General features: G+C 46.9%; 1 protein-coding gene across 1 annotated transcript; it reads left to right on the top strand.

Annotated features, from left to right (window-relative positions):
* Positions 1–3,092: 3,092 nt before the first annotated feature.
* UXT (ubiquitously expressed prefoldin like chaperone) lies at positions 3,093–18,075 on the top strand (the record flags this gene model as incomplete). The annotated part of the gene is made up of 6 exons (XM_080719239.1): positions 3,093–3,214; positions 6,789–6,870; positions 7,007–7,074; positions 7,366–7,473; positions 17,766–17,829; positions 18,022–18,075. Exons 1-6 carry the CDS (start codon positions 3,117–3,119, stop codon positions 18,073–18,075), a joined length of 474 nt encoding a protein of 157 aa, XP_080575365.1. The 5' UTR covers positions 3,093–3,116.
* Between the last annotated feature and the right edge of the window lie 7,489 nt (positions 18,076–25,564).

Below are 25,564 nucleotides of genomic sequence, written 5' to 3'. Positions count from 1 at the left end.
GGTGGAATGCTCCTGGGTTCAGTCCCTAGTACCATATACAAACAAACAAATAAGCCAGGCATGGTGGCGCACGCTTGTAATCCCCACACTTGGGAGGCTGAGACAGGAGGATCGTACAAGTTCTAAGCCAGCCTCAGCTATTTAGGGAGGCTCTCAGCAACTTAGTGAGACTCTGTTTCCAAATAAAATATAAAATAGGTCTGGAAGTATAGCCCGGATGAAGAAAAGCCCCTGAGTTCTACCCCCAGTACCACCACAAATTAACTAACTAAATAAAATGAAAAAGCAAATACATTTGGGAGAATTACAAGAAAGATTGTTTCTAGAAAATAGAAAAAGGAGACAATTGGTTATTTCAGAGGGTTGTTTGTTTTTTGCAGTACTGGGGATGGAACCCAGGGGCATTCTACCTCTGAGCTACACCTCCAGCCCTATTTTTTATTCTTTATTTTGAAACAGGGTCTCACTAGGTTGCAGAGGGCCTCACTAAGTAGCTGAGGCTGTCTGCAAACCACGATCCTCCCTTCTCAGCCTCCCAAATGCTGGGATGACAAGTGTGCGCCACCATGTCCTGTTGAGAGGGGTTCTTTTTGTAAAGATTTAAGCAGAAGCAGGGAGTGGTGGTGCATGGTCATAATCCCAGTATTTGGAAGGCTGACATAAGAGGATCTCAGGTTTAAAGCTAGTCTCAACAACTTAGCAAGACCCTATTTCAAAATCTTAAAAATTAAAAAAAAAAAGGCTGGGAATGGGTATAATAGCTCGTGGCACACACTTGTAATCCCCACGCTTGAGAGGCTGAGACAGAAGGATCTCACGGGTTCAAAGCCAGCCTCAGCTACTTAGGCTCTCAGCAACTTAGTGAGACCCTGTTTCCAAATAAAATATAAACAATAGGTCTGGGAGTATACCCCGGAGGTAGAAAAGCCTCTGGGTTCCACCCCCAGTGCCACCAAAATAAAAAAGCTCAGTTGTAGAATGCACCCCTGATCAATCCCCAGTACCACCAATAAATAAATAAATAAAGTAGAGGTATTTCCTTATTATGGCAATTAAAACTGGCTTGTTTGGGGATCTGGTTATTATTTTTTGCTTTCCTGATTTTTTTTTACGGTACTAGGAATTGAACCCAGGGGCTTTACCTCACACCCCCAGCCCTATTTTTGTGTGTGTGTGGTGCTGGGGATGGAACCCAGAGGCTTTGTACCTTTGGGCTACACTCCCAAACCTATTTCTATTTTATTTGGAAACAGGGTCTCACTAAGTTGCTGAGAACATCACTAAGTAGTTGATGCTAGCTTCGAACCTGCAATCCTCCTCCTTAGCTTCCTAAGTACTAGGATAAAAGGGTGTGCCACCAGCTCAGCTCGCTCTGCTGATTTTATAACATTTTATTTATTTATTTATTTATTTATTTATTTATTTATTTATTTATTTTTATTTGCAGTACTGGAGACGGAACTCAGGGGTGTTCTACTTTTGAGCTACACACCCAGCCATATTTTTTCATCTTTTAGTTTTTGAAACAGGGTCTCACTGAGTTGCTAAGGGCCTCGTTAAATTGCTGAGGCTGGTCATAAACCCAGGGGCATACTATCTCTGAGCCATACCCTTAGCCATATATAATTTTTAAAATGGGGTCCCGATCAGTTGCAAAGGCTGATCTCGAACCTCCGATCCAATTGTCCCAGACTCCCAAGCATTGGGATTACAGGTGTGTACTACCACACTGACAGAGTTTTAAAGCTTTTGTGTGTGTGTGTGTGTGTGTGTGGTGCTGGGGATGGAATCCAGGGGCATTCTACCTCTAAGATACAACCCTGGCCCTATTTTTAATTAATTTATTTTTTTGGTGGTAATGGGGGTGGAACCCAGAGGCTTTCTACCTCCAGGCTATACTCCCAGACCCATTTTATATTTTATTTGGAAACAGGGTCTCACTAAATTGCTGAGAGCCTCACTAAGTAGCTGAGGCTGGCTTTGAACCTGTGCGATCCTCCTGTCTCAGCCTCCCAAGCGTGGGGATTACAAGCATGTCACCACGCCCGGCTCCCCAGCCCTATTTTTTATTCTTTATTTTGAAACTGGGTCTCACTGAATTGCAAAGGGTCTTAGTAGTAGCTGAGGCTGTCCGCGAACTGCGATCCTCCTGTCTCAGCCTCCCAATTGCTGGGATTATAAACGTGCGTTACCACACCCGGTTCCGTTTTAAAGTTTTTGAAAAGTTCATACTCATTACTGGGAGTAAGCCAAACTTCCCGTGTAAAAATATAAACATCCAGACCGATAAATTACACGAAATTTATTCCCTTGTTTACAAAGTAGGAGTTTAAACAAGTGTGTCTCGACAGCTTCTGTTAACCTGCATTTTAAATCCTAAACGCACGCTTGTAATCCCAGGATTCGGGAGGCTGAGACCGGAGGATCGCGGTTCGCGGCCAGCCTCAGCTACTTAGTGAGGCCCTCTGCAACTCAGTGAGACCCTGTTTCAAATTAAATAAAAAATAGGGCAGGGGGTGTAGCTCGGAGCTAGAATGCCCCTGGGTTCCATCCCCAGTACCACAAAAATTAAAAAATCCTAAATATTTCTCTCCCACAGCCAAGCTCCACCAGCGCGCCCCGCCTCCCCTAGAGCCCGCCAAATGCCATTAAGCTCCACCCCCACCCGCTCCGCGCGCCGCTCTCGCAGTCCTCGATTGGCCAGTTCATTGCCACACGGTCCTAGCGCCCTTGCTCTTCAGGCTTCGGAAAGCGCTTCGGCTTCTCCAAGCCCCGCCCCCCGCCTCTTCCCTTTGGCCGGTCTTCTCTCGTTAAGGACCGCCTTTCCCCACCCGGCTCTTTGGTTGGCCAGCGCTTCTGCTACTACGTCACTCACCGGCCACCCGGAAGTCGCGGTTCGTACCAACAGTTCTTATTGCCGGCGGCCCTGAGGTAAGGGTTGCGTTTTCGTGTCCCTGGGTGAGCAAGTCCCAGAGCTGGGAGGGACTGAGGTGGAACTCCCAGCGTGAGCCGTGTCAGCCCAACCCCAGCACTGAGGGGGTGGAGATGAACTGTACTTGAGGCCAAACGAGTGGTCAGCGTGGTCTTTCCCCCTCCCCACTCCCCAAGAGTCCATCATGGCGACGCCCCCTAAACGGCGGGCGTTGGAGAACACGGGGGAGAAAGTCCTGCGCTATGAGGCCTTCATCACTGACGTGCTGCAGCGGGACTTGCGGTGAGTGTCCGCGCGGGAGGCGGGGTGTTTGGCTCGTTCCACGTGGTGGGTGGGGCAGTCAGAGTCAGGGCCTAGCCTTCGGATTGGTGGGTGAAGCGTTTGGAGTACGGCCTCGTGCACCTTTCAAGCAGCGAGTGGGGAGTGACATCCGGGTGCGATTTGGCTGGGAAGTTTACGTTCACAGCCGAGGGCGTGTCTGCGCACGCGCGGCCTCCGAAATGCGATTAGAGCTCTATTTCTACGGCTAAGAGAGTTCTGTTCGAGCCCTGGCTTGCCCATTTAAGCCTGTTAGTAGAAGTGTTTCAGCGCCTAAATAATCTTTCCTCATCTGGGAAACGGGAAAGTTTATGGAGTCCATCTCATGCCGTGGTTTTGAGTTTCCAAAGTGTTCAGTGCTTGCCAAGAATTCACCATAAGGCCGGGCGCAGTGTCCTGTAGTCCTAGCTATTTCAGAGGTTACAGCGGGAGGGCCGCTTGAGCCCAGGTGTTTGAAAACAGTCTAGGCAACAGAGTCAGACCGCATCGCCAAATAAAAGAAAAATATTGAGGATAAAAACAAAGTCTTACTCAGTTGCTAAGGCTGGCTTCGAACCTGGCAATCCTCCTGTCTCAGCCTCCCAAGGACTGGGATTACAGGCATGTGCCACCACACCTGGCCTAAATAGGTTTTTTTTTTTTTTTTTTTTTTTTAAGAATTTAGTGCAGGTTCAGCCAGGCGTGGTGGCGCATGCTTGTAATCCCCGCGCTTGGGAGGCTGAGACAGGAGGATCGCACAGGTTCGAAGCCAGCCTCAGCTACTTAGTGAGGCTCTCGGCAACTTAGTGAGACCCTGTTTCCAAACAAAATATAAAATACGTATGGGAGTATAGCCCGGAGGTAGAAGGCCTCTGGGTTTCACCCCCAGTAACACCAAAAAAAAAAAAAAAAAATTTAGTGCAGGTTCAAGGCCAGCTCCAGCAATTCATTGAGACCCTATCTTGAAATAAAAAAAATAAAAGGCCAGGCATGGTGGAGCATGCTTGTAATCCCAGCATTCGTGAGGCTGAGACTGGAGGATTGCAGTTCACAGCCTTAGCTACTTAGTGAGGCCTTCCACAACTTAGTGAGACCCTGTTTCAAAATAAAGAATAAAAAATAGGGCAGGGGGTGTAGCTCAGAGGTGGAATGTCCCTGGGTTCCATCCCCAGACCCGCAAAAAATAAAAAATAAAAAATAAATAAAAGGGGCTAGGGGTTTTGCTCAGAGGTGAAATGTTCCTGGGTTCAATCTCCAATACAAAAAAAAAAAGATCATAGGTGCCCAAAGCATGTAGCGACTCAGTGAATATGAAGAACTATGTCACCATCAATCTGAACTAGGACTGTGTGTTCAGAACTAGGACTGTGTGATCATCCATAAAGAACAGGGAGGCTTTTTCCTAGGCTGAGGATGGGACATTTTTTTTTGTTTGTTTTTGTTTTTTGGTAGTATTGGGGGTGGAACCCAGAGGCTTTCTACCTCCGGGCCATACTCCCAGACCTTTTTTTTACATTTTATTTGGAAACAGGGTCTCACTAAGTTGCTGAGAGCCTCACTAAGTAGCTGAGGCTGGCTTTGAACCTGTGTGATCCTCCTGTCTCCGCCTCCCAAGTGAGGGGATTACAAGCGTGCGCCACCACGCCCGGCTTGGATGGGACATTTTGATTGGTGAGAGGCATTAAGAGTTGAGTGTAGCCAGGCGTGGTGGCGCACGCTTGTAATCCCCGCGCTTGGGAGGCGGAGACAGGAGGATGGCGCAGGTTCCAAGCCAGCCGCGCTGGCTTAAAAGACCCTATTTCAAAAATATAAAATAGGTCTGGGAGTGTAGCCCGGAGGTAGAAGGGCTTCCAGGAACCACCAAAAAAAAAAAAAGAGTTGAGTGTAATAATTATGGTATAAATAATAGCTAACATCTATACAGTGCTTAGCATTATTCTTTTTTTTTTTTTTCGCCAGCATTATTCTAAGCACTTTGTAGTAAACACTTATTTGATGCTAAGGACTCTTAGAAGAAAATACTGTCTGTTGTTTTGTTGTTGTCTTGTGGTACTCAAGATGGAACCCAGGGTCATTCTACCTCCAAGCTACATCCTCAGTCCTGTTTTTTATTCTTTATTTTGAAACAGGGTCTCACTAAGTTGTGGAGGGCCTCACTAAGAGGCCAAGGCTGGCTGTGAACCTGCAATCCTCCTGTCTCAACTTCCCAAATTCTGGGATTACAAGCATGAGCCACTGTGCCCGGCTCTGTCATTTGTATTTTGTAAGTGGACCAACTGAGTCCCAACCTAGTTTGTTTGTTTGTTTTATTGGTGGTGCTGGGGATTGAACTGAGAGGCATTCTACCTTTGAGCTACACCCCCAGCCCTATTTTTATTTATTTTATTATATTATTATTATTGGTGGTACTAAGGGTGGAACCCAGAGGCTTTCTACCTCTGGGCTGTACTCCCAGACCTATTTTATATTTTATTTGGAAACAGGGTCTCACTAAGTTGCTGAGAGCCTCACTAAGTAGCTGAGGCTGGCTTTGAACCTGTGCGATCCTCCTGTCTCAGCCTCCCAAGCGTGGGGGTTACAAGCGTGCACCACCACACCTGGCTCTTCTTTTAATTTTAAACAGGGTCTCACTAGGTTAATGAGAGTCTCACTACTTCACTACTTTCTGAGGCGGTCCTCAAACCTATAGTTCTCCTGTCTCAGCCCCCCAAGTACTGGGATTATAGGCATGTGCTACCATGCCTCCCTCCATGCCTGTTTTTTTTAAAATTTTTATTATTATTATTTTTTGGTGGTACTGGGGATGGAACCCAGGGGCCTTCTACCTCCAGGCTACTCTCTCCCAGACCCTTTTTTTTTGAAGATTTAAAGAAGTTTATTAGATAAAAATACAGAAAATAGAAATACAGCTCCATATCAGATTGGCATGGAGGGGTGACTCAAAATGAATACACCACTCCCAGACCTATTTTTATATTTTATTTGGAAACAGGGTCTCTTAAGCCAGCTGAGGCTGGCTTTGAACCTGTGTGATCCTCCTGTCTCAGCCTCCCAAGCGCCGGGATTACAAGTGTGCACCACCACGCCCGGCCAAGCCTGTTTTTTACTTGCCAGAATCACACAGCTAATAAATGGTAGAGCGCTGCTTGGTGTCATGGCACACACTTGTAATCCTAGTACTTGGGAGGCTGAGATAGGAGGACCCACAGGTTCAAGGACAGCCTTAACAAGTAGTGAGACTCTCATCAACCTAGGGAGATTCTTTCAAAATAAAACTAAAATAGGGCTGGGAGTCTAGCTTGGAGGTAGAATGCCCCTGAGTTAAATCCTCAGTATCACATACACACAAATAGGGCTGAGGTTGCATCTCAGAGGTAGAAAGCCACTAGGTTCAGCCCCCAGTACCAAAAAAAAGGTAGCCCCATTCAAATCCAAGTAGTCTGATCCAGAGTCCAAATTATTAATTTCAGTGCAAAAATGCCTATTTAGGACATGACATGAGGTATCCCTAGAGGGACAGGGCTGTCTGTGGGTCACCATTGTATTTTCTTCCTATCAGAAAGGTGCTGGACCATCGAGACAAGGTATATGAGCAGCTGGCCAAATACCTTCAACTGAGAAATGTCATTGAGCGGCTCCAGGTAAAAATGTCAGGCCTGGGTACCAGCTTTTGCATGTTGGGGGGAAGGAGATGGGAAGAGAGACCCTAGACCAAAGCCTGTCACCTAGCCTAAAAGTTGACCTCTGACCCCTACCTCTTTTTCCCTGGCCCCACAGGAAGCTAATCACTCGGAGTTATATATGCAGGTGGATTTGGGCTGTAACTTCTTCGTTGATACAGTGGTGTGAGTGTCTACCTGCCCCTCTGAGCCCACAGGGTTCAGCTTCCCCCTTCCTTCATGCAACAAATACCTTTTAGCATCTTCTATGTGCCACACACCGTGCAAGCTTTTATATTTTATTAGGATATAAACTAGGTGCTGGGGATATGACAGGGAATAAAATAGGACAAAATCCTTGCTCGTCCAGAGCCTCAATTTGGGGAAGGGGAGGGAGTAAGAACACCTTAGATTAACTGTATGGTATGCCAAACAGTCATAAGGACTCTCTCCTTCTTCTGATCTCTCTCTCCTCAGCTCAGATACTTCACGCATCTACGTGGCCCTGGGTTATGGTTTTTTCCTGGAGTTGACACTCACAGAAGCACTCAAGTTCATTGATCGTAAGAGCTCTCTCCTCACAGAGTAAGTTCATTCCATGAGGCTAGTGTCTAAAACACCACCATTGGCTGGAAGTGTAGCTCAGTAGTAGAGCACTTGCCTAGCACGCATGATACCTTGGGTTTGATCCCCACCACATACAAAAGTACATAAATAAAAAACACCAGCATTTTCAGCACTCTTCTCCCTTTCCCATGACTATCTGGGATGAGACTTAGGGACCCATTTCCTCTCCTCCTGAAGCGGTGAGACTGAGCAAAGTGGGGCTGCAAAGCTCAGCCCCAGGTGTAGCACATAATAAGCATTCAATAAATGGTCTTTCACACAGACATTCATTAGGCATCTTCTCTGTGCCTGGCTCTGCTTGGTGGCAGGGATGTAGCAGTTAACAAAACAGAAGGGTTCCTCGAAGGCTAACATTCTAGAGAGGCTAACTTTCATACATATGTACATACATTCAGATAGACAATTATGACCAGATCCCTGAGGTCTCAACCTGATCATCGGTAGCAGTAAAACAAGACACCTCTTTTTTTTTTTTTTTAACGATTCTGAGGATTGAACCCTGGGAGAATGTACCTCTGATCCAATCACCAGCCCTATTTTATTTTTTATTAAGAAACAGGGTTTCACTAAGTAGTGGAGAGCCTTGCTAAGTGCTGAGGTTGGCTGAGAACCTGCAATCCTCTGTGTCAGCCATTCCAGTACTGGGATTACAGATGTGCATCACCACACCTGGCAACAAGTTACTCCTTTTTCCTGTGTATGAACCCAGTGGGATTCTACCTCTGAGCTACACCCTCAGCCCTATTTTATTCTTTATTTTGTGGTACCAGGGATGGAACCCAGGGGCATTCCATCTCTAAGCTATACCCCCAGCCCTATTTTTTTTTTTTTTGGTGGTACTGGGGGTGGAACCCAGGGGCTTTTCTACTTCTGGGCTATACTCCCAGATCTATTTTATACTTTATTTGGAAACAGGGTTTCACTCAGTTACTGAGAGCCTCACTAAGTAGCTGAGGCTGGCTTCGAACGTGTGTGATTCTCCTGTCTCAGCCTTCCAAGCACTGGGATTACAAGTGTGTGCCACCACGGCTGGCTCCAGCCCTAGTTTTTTATTCTTTATTTTGAAACAGGGTCTCACTAAATTGCAGAGGGCCTCACTAAGTAGCTGACGCTGGCCATGAACCGAGATCCTCCTGTTTCAGCCTCCCAAGTTCTGGGATTGTAAGCGTGTACCACCACGCCCAGCTTATTCTGCATTTTGAAACAGAGTTTCACTAAGTTGCAGAGGGCCTTACTAAGTAGCTGGGGTGCAAACCTGCGATCCTCCTGTCTCAGCCTCCCAAGTACTGGGATTATAGGCTTGTGCCTCCACACCCAGCAACAAGTTACCTCTTACTTTGTCTCCTCCTAATACTCCCGCTCACTCACTGTGATCTCTCCACACTGACCTTCACAGGCTTTTCTTTTTGGAACTCAGGGTGTTCTACCTCTGAGCTACACCCCCCCCAGACCTATTTTATACTTTATTTGGAAACAGGATCTCAGTAAGTTGCTGAGAGCCTCACTAAGTAGCTGAGGCTGGTTTCAAACCCATGCGATCCTCCTGTCTCAGCCTCCTGAGTGCTGGGATTACAAGCACTCAAATAGGTTTATTTATTTATTTATTTATTTATTTTGTTTTGTTTTTTTGTTTTGTTTTTGTGGGTCTGGGGATGGAACCCAGGGCATTTGACCCCCGAGCTCACCTCCTGCCCTATTTTTTATTCTTTATTTTGAAACCAGGTCTCACTGAGTTGCAGAGGGCCTCACTAAGTAGCTGAGGCTGGCCGCGAACCTGATCCTCCGGTCTCAGCCTCCCGAATGCTGGGATTACAAGTGTGTGCCACCGCGCCCGGCTTAATAGGTATCTTTTAAATAGCCCAAAAATCACCCCACTGTGGGACAAATGCCATGGCAGTAGATTCTGCAGTGCTCTTTCCCTGTGGCTTCTTTGCTCCTCACTCAATTGTCCTGCTCAACTGTCACTTCCTCAGCTAGGTCTTCTGTAACCTCAATTTAAAATTGCAACTCTTGGCCCTCTCGATTCTCCTCCTTTAACACTGCTGCTTTTTTTTCTACCACTTAGCACCTCCTAATATTTACTGTGAAATTTCTTTCTTTGGAATATTCATCATCTCCTCTCATTAGGTTACAAGTTTTATGAGAAGGAATTTAGTCCTTACCCTAGGAGACTAGAATAGTACACAGTATATGGTAGACATTGTGTTTGTTGAATGAATTTAAAAGGGTGTGCTGGAAGCCGGGCGTGGTGGCGCACGCTTGTAATCCCAGTACTTGGGAGGCTGAGACAGGAGGATCGCAGATTCGCGGCCAGCCTCAGCTACTTAGTGAGGCCCTCCACAACTTAGTGAGACTGTTTCAAAATAAAGGATAAAAAATAGAGCTGAGGGTGGAGCTCAGAGATATAATGCCCCTGGATTCCATCCCCAGTTCTGCAAAAAGAAAAATAAATAAATAAATAAAAGGGTGTGCCTGAAGCACACTGAAGTGGTGATTGAAGCAGAACTACGTGTGAGGTAGTGGGCGGAGAAAGTGTCGGCTGCAGGTGAGTTGAGGTTCGGAAGGGCAAATGGGAACCTGGACGAGGGCTTTGAAATACAGGCAAGAACATGTAATCCTAATACTTTAGAGGCCAAGACAGGAGGGTCTCAGGTTAAAGGCCAGTCTCAGTGACTTAACAAGACTCTGTTTCAAAAAAGAAAAGAAAAAGGGCTGGGAGTGTAGTTTGAATACAGAACACCCCTGAGTTCAGTTTCTAGGACTAAAAAAAGAAAAGAAACAAAAGGCAGTGTAGGTAGAAGAGGCCTCTCAGGAAGTGACATTTGAGTCATTTGAGTGAACAAACCACGGGGCTATCTGGGGAACAGCACTCTTGGCAAAAGGGGACAGTGCTTGGCATGCTAGAGAAAGTGCCAAGAGAGGCAAGCGTGACTCAGAGGGTGAGCGGGGGCATTGAGCAAGAGGCTTCCATTAATGACATCTCCCAAGCATCAGTGCTGCCGGAATAAAATTCCTTCTTGTTATATATTTTTCCAGAATTGCCTCCCTTAGGGTTTCCATAATTGTCCTCTTTTCACGTATTTCTAGGGATTCAGTGTTAGTAGACCTGGGACCTGCTGAGATTTCTAAGTTTTTGTGTGTATTTGCTACTGGGAATTGAAACCAAGGGTAAGCTAAAGCCCTAGCACCGTGTGTGTGTGTGTGTGTGTGTGTGTGTGTGTGTGTGTGTGTGTGTGTGTACACACACTGGGGATGGAACGCAGCAGCTTTCTACTTCTGGGCAATACCCTCAACCCTATTTTATTTTTTATTTTTCTGGTATTGGGGATTGACCTCAGAAGCATTCTACCTCTGAGCTATACCCCGTAATAATTATTTTTATTATGGAATAGGATCTTGCTAGATTGATGACAGTTACTACTTGATGAGTCTGCTTTGAACCTGCAGTCCTCCTGTCTCAGCCTTCGAAGTACTAGGATTATAGGCATATGCTACCATACGCTTCTATTTTATTTTATTTACTTATTTTTTCCCAGTACTGGGGATTGAACCCAGGGGCATTCTACCTCTGAACTATACCCCCAGCCTTTTATTTTTATTTTGAAATAGGGTTTCGCTAGGTTTATGAGAGTCTCACTGTTTGCTGAAGCTGTCCTCACACTTGCAATGCTCCGTTCTCAGCCTCTCAAGTATTGGGATTACAAGCGTGAGCCACCATGCCTGGCTTTTTATTTGGAAACAGGGTCGCCTTAAGTTGCTGAGGCAGACTTTGAACCTGCAGTCCTTCGGTCTCAGCCTCCCAAGTATTGGGATTACAGGCATGGACCACTGTGCCTGGCTTCGTTTTTTTTTTTTTTTTTTAATTTCAAAACAGAGTTTCGCTAAGTTGCTGAGGATGGCCTTGAACCTGTGGTCCTTTTGTCTCAGCCTCCCAAGTACTGGAATTATGGATGTGTGCCATGTCACTCAGCAGATTTCTAAATCTTGGTGATCTCTTTACCACATAGTTTGAAGAGGGGCCCTGCTTTCACAATCAATGCAGTTTTGAACAGGTGATCACTTAGACCAACTCCAGTTTTTATTTTTTGTGGGGGCATAAAGGGAACTGGGAATTGAACCCAGGGGTGGTCTACCTCTGAGCTTTGCTTCCCGCCCTATTTTATTTTTTTATTTGGAAACAGGGTCTCAATTAAGTACCTGAGGCTGGCCATGAACTTGCGATCCTCCTGTCTCAGCCTCCTAAGTACTAGGATTACAAATGTGCGCCATGCATGTCTTCCTGAGATTTTCAAATAGATTTTTTAACTCCATCTCTTTCTCCAAAATGAGATATTTAAATAGTGTCTGCCTCCTTGCCCGGTTCGTGTGTGTGTGTGTGTGTGTGTGTGTGTGTGTGTGTGTGTGTCACTGGGGATGGAACCCAGGGGGGCATTCTACCTCTGAGCTACAACCCCCAGCCCTATTTTTTATTCTTTTTTTTGGGTGGTACTGGGGATGGAACCCGGAGGCTTTCTACCTCCGGGCTATACTCCTGGACCTTTTTTATATTTTATTTGGAAACAGGGTCTCACTAAGTTGCTGAGAGCCTCACTAAGCAGCTGAGGCTGGCTTCGAACCCATGCAATCCTCCTGTCTCAGCCTCCCAAGCGCGGGGATTACAAGCATGTGCCACCACGCCTGGCTCTGAGGCTGTTCTTGAACTGCGATCCTCCTGGCTCAGCCTCCCAAAGCTGGGATCCAAATGCGCCATCACACTGGGTTCTGGTTCTTTTGATATATCGGTCAAATCTATTAGTATGATTGACTCTCATGTTGTTTTATTATATTTGGTAGAACCATCCAAAGGTTTAAACTTTCTAAAAAATGAGTATTTGAGTCTGTACCTGGCACTCCTCTTTAAAATACTTGGAGCCAGGCATGGTGGCATATGTTTGTAATCCCAGTACTTGGGTAGCTGAGCTAGTAAGGTCACAGGTTGGAGGACAGCTGAGCAAGTAGTGAGACTCAACAACCTAGTAAATCCTATTTCTTTTTTTCTTTTTTCTTTTCTTTTCTTTTTTTTTCTTTTTTTTTTTTTTTGGGGCTGGTCTGGATGATGGGGCATTCAACCTCTGAGCTACACCCCCAGCCCTATTTTTTATTCTTTGAGACTGGGTCTCACTAAGTTGCAGAGGGCCTCACTAAGTAGCTGAGGCTGTCCATGAACCGCGATCCTTCAGTCTCAGCCTCCCGAATAATAAAACCATATTTCAAAATAAAAATTAAGCTGGGCATGGTGGCGCATGCTTGATCCCAGCATTTGGGAGGCTGAGACAGAAGGATTGCAGGTTCGTGGCCAGTCTCAGCTACTTAGTGAGGCCCTTTGCAAATCAGTGAGACCCTGTTTCAAAAAAAAAGAATAAAAAAATAATAGGGCTGGGGTGTAGCCCAGAAGTAGAATGCTCCTGGGTTCCATCCCAGTACCGCAAAAAAAAAAAAAAAAAAAAAAAAAATTAAATTTAAAATTTAAAAAAGTGGCTGCGCATGGTGGTGCACACCTTGTAATCCCAGCATTTGGGAGCCTGAGACAGGAGAATTGCAGTTTACAGACAGCCTCAACTACTTAGTGAGACCCTGTTTCAAAATAAAGAATAAAAAAAATAGGGCTGGGAGTGTAGCTTGGAGGTAGAATGTCCCTGGGTTCAATCCCCAGTACTGCCAAAATAAATAAATAAATAAATAAAAATAAAAATTTTTAAAAAGGGCTGGGAGTGTAGCTTATAGGTGGAATGCCCCCGAGTTTAATCCTCAGTACCTAAAAAATAAAAATAAAATAGTTGTTTATTTGGGACATACTTGAAACTAAATTTTTGGGTGTGTGGTACTGGGGATTGAACCCAGGGGCATTCTACCTCTGAGCTACACCCCCTAGCCTATTTTATTTTTAATTTGGAAACTGTTTCACTAGTGTACTGAGAGTCTCGCTAAATTGCTGACATCTTCTTCAAACCTGCGATCCTCCTGTCTCAGCCTTGAAGTACTGGGATTACAGTTGTGCAACTCCAAGCCCAGCCTCACAATAATTTTCTGTGTAAACGAAATTGCCTGCCAGTTTTTTTCAATTTTTTTGTTGTTGGTTTTGTTTTGGTGCTGGGGATTGAACTCAGGAACATTCTGCCTCTGAGCTATCCCCAGCCTTTTGTTTTCAAACAGGTTCTCTGCATGTTGCTGAGGGTCTTGCTAAGTTGCCGAACCTGGCCTTGAACCTGTGATCCTCCTGTCTTAGCTTTCCAAGTACTGGGATTATAGGCATGTGCCACCACACTAGGCTCTTCCTGGTTTTAGTGTATCTCTTTGTTTGGAGAGGAAAGGGTATTAAGTCTGTGTGTATATTCTTTCCTGATTACACAGAAAGAAATATACATCTATTAAATAGAAATGTAATTATAGAAGAAACAGAATACTTATATGACTATTAACATTGCCGTGTGTGTGTGTGTGTGTGTGTGTGTGTGTGTGTGTGTGTGTGTGTGTAATCGGGAGGGAGCATTCTACTTCCAAGCTACAGTCTCAGCCCATTTTATTTTTTAAATTTTGAAACAGCATCTCACCAAGTTGCTGAAACTGCCTTCAAACCTGCGATCCTCCTATCTCAGCCTCCCAAGCACTGGGATCACAAGCGTGCTCCACCATGCCCGGCCGGTACTGGGGTTTGAACCGGAGCTTTTTACCTCTAATGTACACTCCCAGCCTTGTTACCAATTTTTTTGTTTTAGACAGAGTCTCATTAGGTAGCTGAGTCTGGCTAAGGTGCTGAGGCTGTCCTTGAGCCTGTGATTCTTCAGTCTCAGCCTCCCAAAGTACTGGAATCACAGGTGTGGGCCACCATGCCTGTTTTGTTGTCTTTTTTTGTATGTGGTACTGGGGATTGAACCCAAGGGCAGTCTACCTCTGAGCTACACTCCTAGCCCCATTTTTTATTCTTTATTTTGAAACAGGGTCTCAAAGTAATGGAGGGCCTCACTAAGTAGCTGAGGCTGGCTTTGAACCTGTATGATCCTCTTGTCTCAGCCTCCCATGTACTGGGATTACAGGCTGAGAGCCTCACTAAGTCGCTGAGGCTGGCTTTGAACCTGCATGGTCCTCTTGTCTCAGCCACCCGTATGCTGGGATTACAAGCGTGTGCCACCACACCCGGCTCTTTAAGTGGATTTTTTGAAGATGTAGTTGAAGTTGAATTCAGGAGAGAGGACTGGGCTGAAATTCTAAATTTTGGAAATAACTGGTATATAGATAGGCTCATGCTCTTTTTTCCAACTTCACATCATATCTCTTTACCCTTTATTTTTGATTAGTATTTAGAGCTTAGCACAGTCAGGCCTGCATTTCTTATGCTATAGGGACCCTGTAGGATCCTCTTTGTCCTATTTTTGCTCCACCCCCTTCATTCACTGGCCTGGCTCTCTTTAAAAAGCTCATTCCTTCCTCTGGGCTTTCTGTAGAAACGATCCTCCTGCTACTTCTGAACCCACCTTCAGTTGTTTTTTTTGTGTGTGTATTTGGTACTGGGGATTGAACTCAGGAGCATTCTACTTCTGAGCAACACCCCCCTTGTCCTATTTTTAATTTTTACTTATTCTTTTTTTTTTTTTTTGCAGTACTGGGGATTGAACCAGGGGCATTCTAGCTCTGAGCTAAACTCCCAGTCCTATTTTATTCTTTATTTTGAAACAGGGTCTCAGTAAAGTGCATAGGGCCTCACAAGTTGCAGCTAGCCACAAACCTGCGATCCTCCATCTCAGCCTCCCAAGTACTGGGATTATAAGAATACGCCACCACGCCCAGCTTTTTTTTTTTTTTTTTTTTTTTTTTTTTGGTGGTACTGGGGTTCCTGGAAACCCTTCTACCTCCGGGTTACACTCCCAGACCTATTTTTATATTTTTTTAAATTTGGAAACAGGGTCTCTTAAGCCCAGCTGGCTTCGAACCAGCGCGATCCTCCTGTCTCAGCCTCCCAAGCGCAGGGATTACAAGCATGTACCACCACGCCCGGCAACGCCCAGCTATTTTTAATTATTATTATTATCATTATTATTTTGCAGTACTGGGGATGAAACCCAGGGGCATTATACTTCCGGGCTGCACCCCCAGCCCTAATTTTTAGTCTTTTTTTTTTTTTTTTTTTTTTTTGGTGGTACTGGGGGTAGAACCCAGAGGCTTTCTGCCTCCGGGCTATACTCCCAGACCTTATTTTATATTTTATTTGGAAACAGGGTCTCACTAAGTTGCTGAAATCCTCACTAAATAGCTGAGGCTGGCTTCGAACCTGTGCGATCCTCCTGTCTCAGCCTCCCAAGCGTGGGGATTACAAGTGTGCGCCACCACGCCCGGCTTTAGTCTATTTTTAATAAGATCCTGTCTCAAATTTTTAAAACAGTGCTGGAGGTGGAACCCAGGGGTATTCTACCTCTGAGCTACACTCCCAGCCCTATTTTTTTATTCTTTATTTTGAAACAGTGTAGCTGAGGCTGTCCATGGACCCTGTCGCAGCCTCCCAAATGCTGGGATTACAAGTGTGTGCCACCATGCCCTGCTTATTTTTAATTTTTGAAACAAGGTCTCACCAAGTTGCAGAAGGCCTGCTAAATTGCTGATGCTGGCTGTGAACCTGTGATCCTCTTGTCCCCGCCTCCCAAGTACTGGATTACAGACAGGCACCACCACACCTGGCTCATTCTCATTCTTTGTTCGTCAGTTAGGCCTTCCTTGACCCTTTGTATGCATGGACATTCTTGTAGGTGAGACCTGACCCAAATAGCCTTAAGACCAAAAGAATTGACTGGTTTACTGGTTTTATGTAACTCAGCAGTCTCTGGTGGGGTGGTTTTAGGGGACTCCAGCTTCCCATTTGTTTAGGCCTTGCCTCCTCTTTGAGGCTTGTCTCACGCCTAATGATCACCCTCTAGTAAATCTTGTTGGTTCTACCTTGAAAATGTATCCCCAATACAGTCATTTCTTACCACCTCAACTACTGCCACTGGTCTGAGCCTCTGTCTCTTAGCCGAAGAGAAAAAACATACTTAATGTTTTTTCCTGTGATACTAGGAATGGAGCCCGATCTTCACACATGCTGGGCAAGTACTCTACCACTGAGCTACATCCCCAGCCCTGTTTTTAAAATTTGGGACAGGGTCTTATTATGTTGTCCAGGCTGGCCTTGAACTTGTGGTCCTTCCACCTCAGCCTCCAAAGTAGCTGGGAGTATAGGCATGAGCCATCATACCCAACTTCCTCTGGACTCCTGCAGTACCCTTCTTACTGCACTGCCTGCTTCTGCATCAGTTTTTCTACCCCAAGTCTTGTCTCTTTCCAGCATTCAGCTGGATCCTCTTTAAGCTTCAGGCAGTTTCCCTTCTTCCCACACTCACACCCCTCTCCTGCTCTCATCTCCCTTAGCGTAAAGGCCAGGGACTTTGTGCTGGCCTCCTAGGCATTACTCAGTTTGCCTCCCTCCTTTCATCACCTCTAACCCCCCGTACACTTAACCCTTCTCCAGCCACAATGGCCTCTTGGTGGCACCTGGAACATGCTAGGTACACTCCTACCACAGCACCTTTGTATTGGCTGAGTATGGAAACACCCTCCAAATAGCCAAACTAGTCACTTTTCTTTGTCTTGACTCAGATGCTTCTTAGTGAAGACACCATTGGTTGTTTAAAAATTGTAGGCCCTCATCCCCTACTCCTTATCTCCCCCTTATTTTTTCTTGTACTTACAAATTTCTAACACACACACACACACACACACACACACACACACACACACTTATGTATGTATATTTTTTTGGTACTGGGGATTGGAGCCTTGAGTATTCTACCTCTCAGCCCCATTTTATTCTGAAACAGGGTCTTGCTAGGTTGCTGAGACTGTCCTTGAACCTGTGATCCTTCTATCTCAGCCTCCCAAGTACTGAGGTTACAGATGTTGGCCATCACACCTGGCTTTTGTCGCTTAGAAAACATCTAAGCTCCCTGAGGCCCATATTGTTCCTTGTGTTTGCTGCCGTGTCTCCAGTACTTGCACCTGGCTGGCATACAGTAGGCATTCTCTAATCTTTGAATCGGTAAAGTCCAAACGGCGGCCAGCCATCTCTGCATACAAATAGACCAGGCAGAAGCCATCCCGGATGTAGGTACTTCTTGAAGTAATAAAGGGCATCCTCCTAATCACAAGTGGGGCCCACTCTGCCCTTTCTTGTTTCTTTCCTCCAGGCTCAGCAACAGCCTCACCAAGGACTCCATGAATATCAAGGCCCATATCCACATGTTGCTAGAGGTGAGAGCAGCTCACTCCACTTAGACTCTTTCTAGACGTATCTAGGGTGGTGACCTGAAGAAGGGAGAGAGCCAAAGAAGGGAAGGACCAGCTTTCCCTCTAAACCGGAGCAGAGGGAGGGGGAGGTCAGAGTAATCCTGGGGCAAGACCTGGACCCAGCCTCTGTTCAGTCTCTTCTGTCCTCTTTTGCAGGGGCTTAGAGAACTACAAGGCCTACAGAGTTTCCCAGAGACACCTCACCATTGACTGCTTCTTCCCATCCACCGACATTAAAGAGCCTGAATGCCTTTGAGTCACATGGCCCTTCTTTTCCCCTAACCCCTGCTGGTTGCCAAGGTGCCCTTTTTTTAGAGCACTAAGTTCCCGAGTGCTCTAAAGATCCAGTCTCCGTGTAGAACCTCCAAAGCGCCCTCAAAGTCCCGCCTCCAGTGTGTTCCCTGAGTTGCCCTGACTTTATTCTCTGTCCTCTTCTGTCACCTTGGCAACCTGGACCCCCCCACCTCACCATTCCATTCCTTGCCCTGGACACCACCTTTAGAAATGCTGTTAGTGTGTGCGTGCTGATTCAAGGTGGTACTTTTTTTCCACCTTCAGCCTTTTATTGTTGACTTTAAGATTCACCCACACCCCAGTAGTTCCCCACCCGTTTCAGCCCAACCTTGGCCCTAAATGGTTCCAGCTGCTGCCTATAGGCACAGATCCCGCCCTCCCTAGTCCGGTCCCTAGGCTTGGTTGAGTCCGGCTAACTCCCAACCGGCGAGGAGCTGGGTTCCACCCTCTGGCCGCCGCTGGAGTCCTCCCTCCTGGTAGACATTTAATTTGCCACTCAACGCTACTTTGTGAGTCTGGCAGCCATCCCACCCTCCTACCTCCGCTTTCTAAATTCGTCTTTCCTAGCCAATCGTTTTAGAGCTATCCTGCCCGCCCACGCACAGCCCTATCCCACCCTTTCTCAGCTGCTGGCTACGCCCATTTCTATATAAGTCCTGTTTCCGCCGAGCGGCGTGGCGTGCAGCGCCGCCCGCTCGGTGTTTTGGCAGCGACCTAGGAGTCTTATCCGCCAATCAGCTGAAAGAAGGCTCCACCCGCCCCTGTCCTCAGAGGCTGTCTGCCATCCCATGCAGGCCAATCAGTGTGAGGCTGGCGCCCCTGAACATTATCAATCACCCACTGCCTGTCTGTCTGTCTTGAGCCAATCAGCGTGGAGCACTGAAAAGGCGGAGAACATCTCCGCCGGATTTGACCGGCAGCCCGTGGTCTATCATTTCCCTCTGAGCAAATCACCGCATAGCTATGAGGGGGGGCCCGCCCCCCCCCTAAATCTCGAAGCTGTGCCGTAGATCCACAGCGCTTGGGCCAATCCGCGAGCGGCGGGACACTCGTCTCCTCCCCCATGGGCCCACGTGAGCGGTGGGGAAACGCAGGGGCGGCTTCTAGGTGCTCCTGCTGCTCCCGCTGCCGCCGCCGCCGCCTCGGAAGCCAGGCCTGGGGGGCGGTGGGGCCGCGTATGGAGCCCCCGCCCCCCGGAGCTGTCAACACCGCCGCCTCGCCACACACAGGTGAGCCGGGGACCCGAGGGTGGAGGGCCCAGTCCGTGACCCCACGTATCCTTCTCGCCCCCGCGCGGAGGATGTGGCTTGGCGGGTGGCCTGCTGGTGTTCAGCTCCCCACCGCCACGGCCGGTGGACCTGCATGTGGCACTGACCCCCTGTAGTGAATCTGACCGTGCCCTAACCTTCCTCTCCCGCTAGTGTAATGGATTGGCCTGCATGCTTGTATATCTCCCCACCCCAACTTACAGTGGACTCGTCCATGGTCTTACCCCCCCACTCCACTATCTGGGAGCCAGCCCGTGGCATTGTCCAATCCCCTTAATAGTAGGTGCGGCTGACTGTATTTCTCCTAGCCTCAACTTCCAAGGGACCCGACTGTGGCCTTATTTATTCCACCCCCCGTCCTTGTAGTGGACCAATCTGTGGTGTCGGCCCCCCAACACACACACACACACACACACACACACACACACACACACACACACACAATCTCTCGCTCTCTCTTTCTCTCTCTCTCTCCTCTTTGCCAGTGAGTCCATCTGAGTTTGCATTCCTTCCTCCTCCGTACTTCAATGCATCGGTCCATGGCATTATCTAACCCCCCATTTTAGAGTGGATTGGTCTGCTTGCTCGTATACACTTCTATCAGCCCGTTGACCTAACTCTCCTCGCTTATCTGTAGACTCCGGGCATTGGGCATCTGCCTTCATTTTAATAGTAGGTCAGTTTAGTGCTTTGTAGCCCTCCTTTTTCTGTAGCCCAGTCCAAATCCCCGTCAGCCTCATTTTAATCATTGTGATAGCTTTTCTTTTTCTCTAGGATTGTGCAGAAACCAATATGCTCTTTTGCTCCTTTTCCCCCCAAAAGATAAGCTAAGATCTCTCTTTGCAGGGGATCTGCTCATTGGCCTGCCTGCCACCCTTGTGTTTGCATTCACACTGATACCCCACGTCCTCCCACGAGTTCAGTGCTCCTTAGCCTTCCCTGAGGAGGGTCAGCCTGTGCACTTTTATGTCCCTGCTCCTCTCCTTGTGCTGGATCAATATGATTTCTGTCTCCGCCATCTCTTAGTATATAAGCTGGTGTCCTTGTGGCATCCAGGGCTTTTTACCATAGCTCAAACTCCTTAGACAGTGCTAAGCACCGAGATATCTGCCTTGCTGCAGTAAAGGAACACATTAGTGAAACTGATGTTAATGCCAATAGGAGCGCATTTTATTGAGCACATGCTATGAATCAGGCAAAATGTTTTATGTTCACAAGCTCATTTGATCATCAAAGCCCATAAGAGCTGGGTGTGATGGTGCACGCTTATAATCTCAGTACTTGGGAGGCTAAGACAGGAGGATTGCAGGTTCACAGCGAACCTCAGCTACTTAGTGAGGCCCTGTTTGAAAATAAAGAATAAAAAATAGGGTTGCAGCTGTAGCTCGGTGGTAGGATGCTCCTGGATTCAATCCCCAGGACTGCAAAAAGGAAAAGCCCGATGAGATAGGTACTAAGAAAACTGGAACATGAGGGGTTAAATACCTTCCTCAAAAGTGACCTAGTAAGCCAAGTATGGTGGCGCATGCTTGTAATCCCAGCATTTGGGAGGCTGAGACAGGAGGATCGCAGTTTGCAGACAGCCTCAGCTACTACTTAGGCCCTTTGCAACTCAGTGAAACTCTATTTCAAAATAAAGAATAAAAAATAGGGCTGGGGGTGTAGCTTGGAGGCAGAATGCCCCTGGGTTCCATCCCCAGTACCACAAAAAAATAAAAAGTGACCTAGTAAGTACTCATGGTACAGGGTCCTTTTTTACCCTTGGTACTGGAGATTGAACCCAGGGATGATGTACCTCTGGACTAAGCCCCTGACCCTTTTTATTTTTTATTATGAAATAGAGTCTGACTAATACACTGAAGGCCTTCCTGTGTTGCTGAGGCTGTGATCCTCCTGTCTCAGCCTCCCGAGTACTGTGCAGGGTATTTTTTTTGAGGCTCTCTTCGAAGCTTCACCTCATCGCACCCCACACGTGGCCCCATTCCTTACAAAAACAAATGAGTCCCCACCTTCGAGCTGTTGGTTTTGCTGTTCCCTCTGCCCACAGAGCTGTTTCCGTTTCACACCTGGTCTCGGCACCCACCCACCCACAATGCCAACAGTGGTGTGACCTTAAATGAATGACTTAACCACTTTCTTCTTGCACCTGTTTCCTCATTTCTAAACTAGAGGTCAGAACTTGAACCCCCTCCAGTGTAAAGAAAGAATGCCTGCCTGTGAGTTAATAAAGCAAGTCACCTCTCCAGCCTTACCTCCTTCGGCCCTCTGCTGGAACTGTGCTTCGGCCACGCCAGCCTCCCTTCCACTGCTCCTCAAACTCAGAAGGCACGGATCAGTCTCAGGGCCTTTGCATCGGCTGTTCTTTCGGCCCCGACGCAACTCCCAGATCTCTGCATAGTTCCTTCCAGGGCCTTCTTCAGATGCCATCCCCTAAAGAATGCGTTCACCACCCCGGTGCAGGGAGCACACTACAGAAAGACACATGTAGAAAAGATGTTTCCAAGAATATCAGTTGATTGTGAATAAGGCAAGTGCTGTTTTATCAAAAGATGTGTTCAGAGCAGTGCGATGTATGTCAATGCTTTAGAAAGGCACAGATAGAAAAGATGTTTCGGAGAGACTTCATTTCCTTGCATCTGGGTAGTGTTATTTCAGTAAAGCATGTGTTCGTCACACTGTGGTGCTTGGAATAACTATATAAAGGCACATGTATAAAAAATCTTCCTAAGAAGGCTATTTGTGTAAGAAAAGAAAAACAGTTAACACCCCAGGCCATCTGATCTGCATCTCTAGCAGGGCTCAGCCCCTGCCCTGCTTTGTTTGCCCTTTGCCCTCTATCATATTCTGACACGTGTATCATTTTATCATATATTGGATCTCTTCCGATTGTAATGGGAGGACCATAAGGACTTACAGGTTTTATCTGCTGATTCCCTTGTCTGTCTTCAGCACCTAAAATGGACCTAGTAGGAGCTCAAAATTTTATTAGCTGGACATGGTGGTGGACACCTATAATCCCAGTACCTAGGGACCTGAGATATGAGGGCTGTGGGGTCAAGGCTAGTACACAGTAACGTAAGGAGACCCTGTTCCATATGTATGTACGAATGTCCGTACTGGGGATTGAATCCAGAAGCATTCTACCTCCTACCTATACGTATACCCAGCCCTTTTTTTGTTGTTGTTGTTTTGTTTTGAAACAGGGCCTTACCCCTAGTCCCTCTTCGTTTTTATTTTGAAACAGAGTCACCAGGTGTGGTGGCATATGCCTGTAATCCCAGTATTTTGGAGGCTGAGACAGGAGGATTGCGGGTTTGTGGCCAGCTTCAGCTACTGTGAGGCCCTCTACAACTTAGTGAGACCCTGTTTCAAATAAAAGGATAAAAAATAGGGCTGGGGGTTTGGCTTGGAGGTCGAATGCACCTGAGTTCGATCTTCAGTTCCAAAAAAAAAAGTTAGCTGGAAAGCCAGACATGATGGTACAGACCTATAATTCCCGTTACTTGGGAGGCCTAGACAGAAGGATCACAGGTTTGAGGACAGCCTCAGCAAATAGTGAAATTTTCATCAACCTAGCAAGACCCTGTGTCAAAATAAAAATAAAATATGGCTGGGATGTACTGTGGAAGCAGAACGTCATAGGTTCAATCCCTAGTGCTACAGGAAAATAAAGATGTTAGTTGGAGTGGGGCATGATGGCGCACCATACTTCCAGTGCTTGGGAGGCTGAGACAGCAGGATCACAGGTTCGTGGATAGCACAACTTAGTGAAACCCTGTTTCAAAATAAGGAATAAAAAAAATAGGACTGGGAGCATAGCTTGGAGTTAGAATGCCTTGATGAGTAGAAATTTGTTAAAATAGAGGGGGACTGAGTGTGTTGGTGCGTTCCTGTAATCCCAGTACTTGGGAGGCTGAGACAGGAGGATCAGAGGTTCACGGTCAACCTCAGCTACTTAGGCCCTCTGCAACTTAGTGAGACCCTGTTTGAAAATAAAAAACAGAAAAATAGAAAAATAGGGCTGGAGGTATAGCTCGGAGGTAGAATGCCCCTGGGCTCAATCTCCAGTAGAGCAATTAATAAGTAAAATTAACTAAAATAGGACCAGGAGTGTAGCTCAGAGGCTACACACAATCCTCAGCACCACACACAGAAAATCAATGAATAAAAGAGAGTGGAGTGTGGTGGCGCACGCTTGTAATCCCAGCATTTGGGAGGCTGAGACTGGAGGATCACAGTTCGCGGACAGCCTCAGCTACTTAGTGAGGCCCTCCGCAACTTAGTGAGACCCTGTTTCAAAGTAAAGAATAAAAAATAGGGCAGGGGGTGTAGCTCGGAGGTTGAATGTTCCTGGATTCCATCCCCAGACCCGCAAAAAAAAAAAAAAATAGAGAGACAGACTATATAAATGAATCAAGTAAATAAAATGAGATAGTATTTTAGACAGGTGCTAAAGAGAAACAATGAAACAGAACAGAGAAGAATATTGAGTTGCTTGAAATCTTTGGTATAGGGCACAATTGGAAAGGTGACTCTTTAATTAAGGTCTGAAGGATATGAGGGAATGAGACAGAATGTGCAATACCAGGCAGAAGGAACAGCCGCGCAAAGGCCCTGGGGTGGGCTTGTACTTGCCACGTTCAAGGAACATCAAGGAGGCCAATGTAGCTGGAGCAGGATGAAGGGGGGAGAAGGGTAAAGGGTAAGGTCACAGAGTTGTGGGTGATAGGCCGTGGTGTTGCCTAGGATGGGCGAGGTGACACATGAGCTAATGGCCAACATTTATTGAGGGTCTGTCATGCTCCAGAGATCCTTTTCTTTCTTTTTTCCTTCCTTCCTTCCTTCCTTCCTTCCTTCCTTCCTTCCTTCCTTCTTTCCTTTCCTTCCTTCCTTCCCTTCCTCCCTTCCTTCCTTCCTTCCTTCCTTTCCTTTTTTTTTTTTTTTTGCGGTACTTGAGATGGAACCCAGGTGCTTTTAACTTCCGGGCTACACTCCCAGACCTATTTTATATTTTATTTAGAAACAGGGTCTCACCAAATTGCTGAGAGCCTCACTATGTAGCTGAGGCTGGCTTTGAACCTGCGTGACCCTGCTGTCTCAGCCTCCCAAGTGCTGGGATTACAAGTGTGCGCCACCATGCCCGGCTGGAAGGTATCTTTTTGAGATTCCCTGCCTTTGAGAGTAAAATATCCCCATTTTATGGATGAGCAACAGTGAGGCTGAGTAACTGGCTCAGCGCCATACACAGAACAGGGCAAGACAGTAGGAGGCTGGAGAACCAGAGAAGAACAGATAATGTGCAGATCATGTGCACAGACAGCTAATCCTAGGCATTCGGATCACATAGAGGAAGAATTCATTCTGCCCAGAATTTGATGACTGTGGAATAAAGAGTTGGGGGGGGCGTGGTGGCGCACGCTTTTAATCCCAGCAGTTCAGGAGGCAGAGACCGGAGGATTGTGGTTCACCGACAGCCTCAGCTACTTAGCGAGGCCCTTCACAACTCAGTGAGACCCTGTTTCAAAAATAAAAAGACAGGCCGGGCGTGGTGGCGCACGCTTGTAATCCCCGCGCTTGGGAGGCTGAGACAGGAGGACCGTGCAGGTTTGAAGCCAGCCTCACTGGCTTAAGAGACCCTGTTTCCAAATAAAAATATAAAATAGGTCTGGGAGTGTAGCCCAGAGGTAGAAGGCCCCTGAGTTCCATCCGCAGTACCATAAATATATATATATATATATATATATATATATATATGACTAAAAAATAGGGCTGGGGGGTGTAGCTCAGAGGTACAATGCCCCTGGGTTCCATCCCCAGTACTGCAAAAAAAAAAAAAAAAAGAGTTGGGGGAGGGATGGCGCCGATAGCAGGAGAACAGCGCATGTCCTGTGTACCCTCAGAGGTGGCAGCTCTCCTAGGGTCTCTGGGGAGCTCAGGGCCCACCTCAAGGCCTTTGGAGAAGTACACTTCCCACTTGTGTCCACGTGGCCTGCCCCTCCAGGGCCAATGTCACTGCCTGACGGAGGCCCTCCCTGCTTATTCTTCGTAGAATAGCGTCCTTGTCACCCTCTCGCAGCCTACGTGTCTGTGTTTTCCTTCACAGAGAACTCGAGATGGCTAGGATGGCTGACTAGAGC

This window comes from Muscardinus avellanarius (assembly GCF_963383645.1).
Source record: "Muscardinus avellanarius genome assembly, chromosome: X".
NCBI classification, from domain to species: domain Eukaryota; kingdom Metazoa; phylum Chordata; class Mammalia; order Rodentia; family Gliridae; genus Muscardinus; species Muscardinus avellanarius.
The sequence above is the reverse complement of the archived record's forward strand: the minus strand, read 5'-3'. Positions and strand labels throughout refer to the sequence as shown.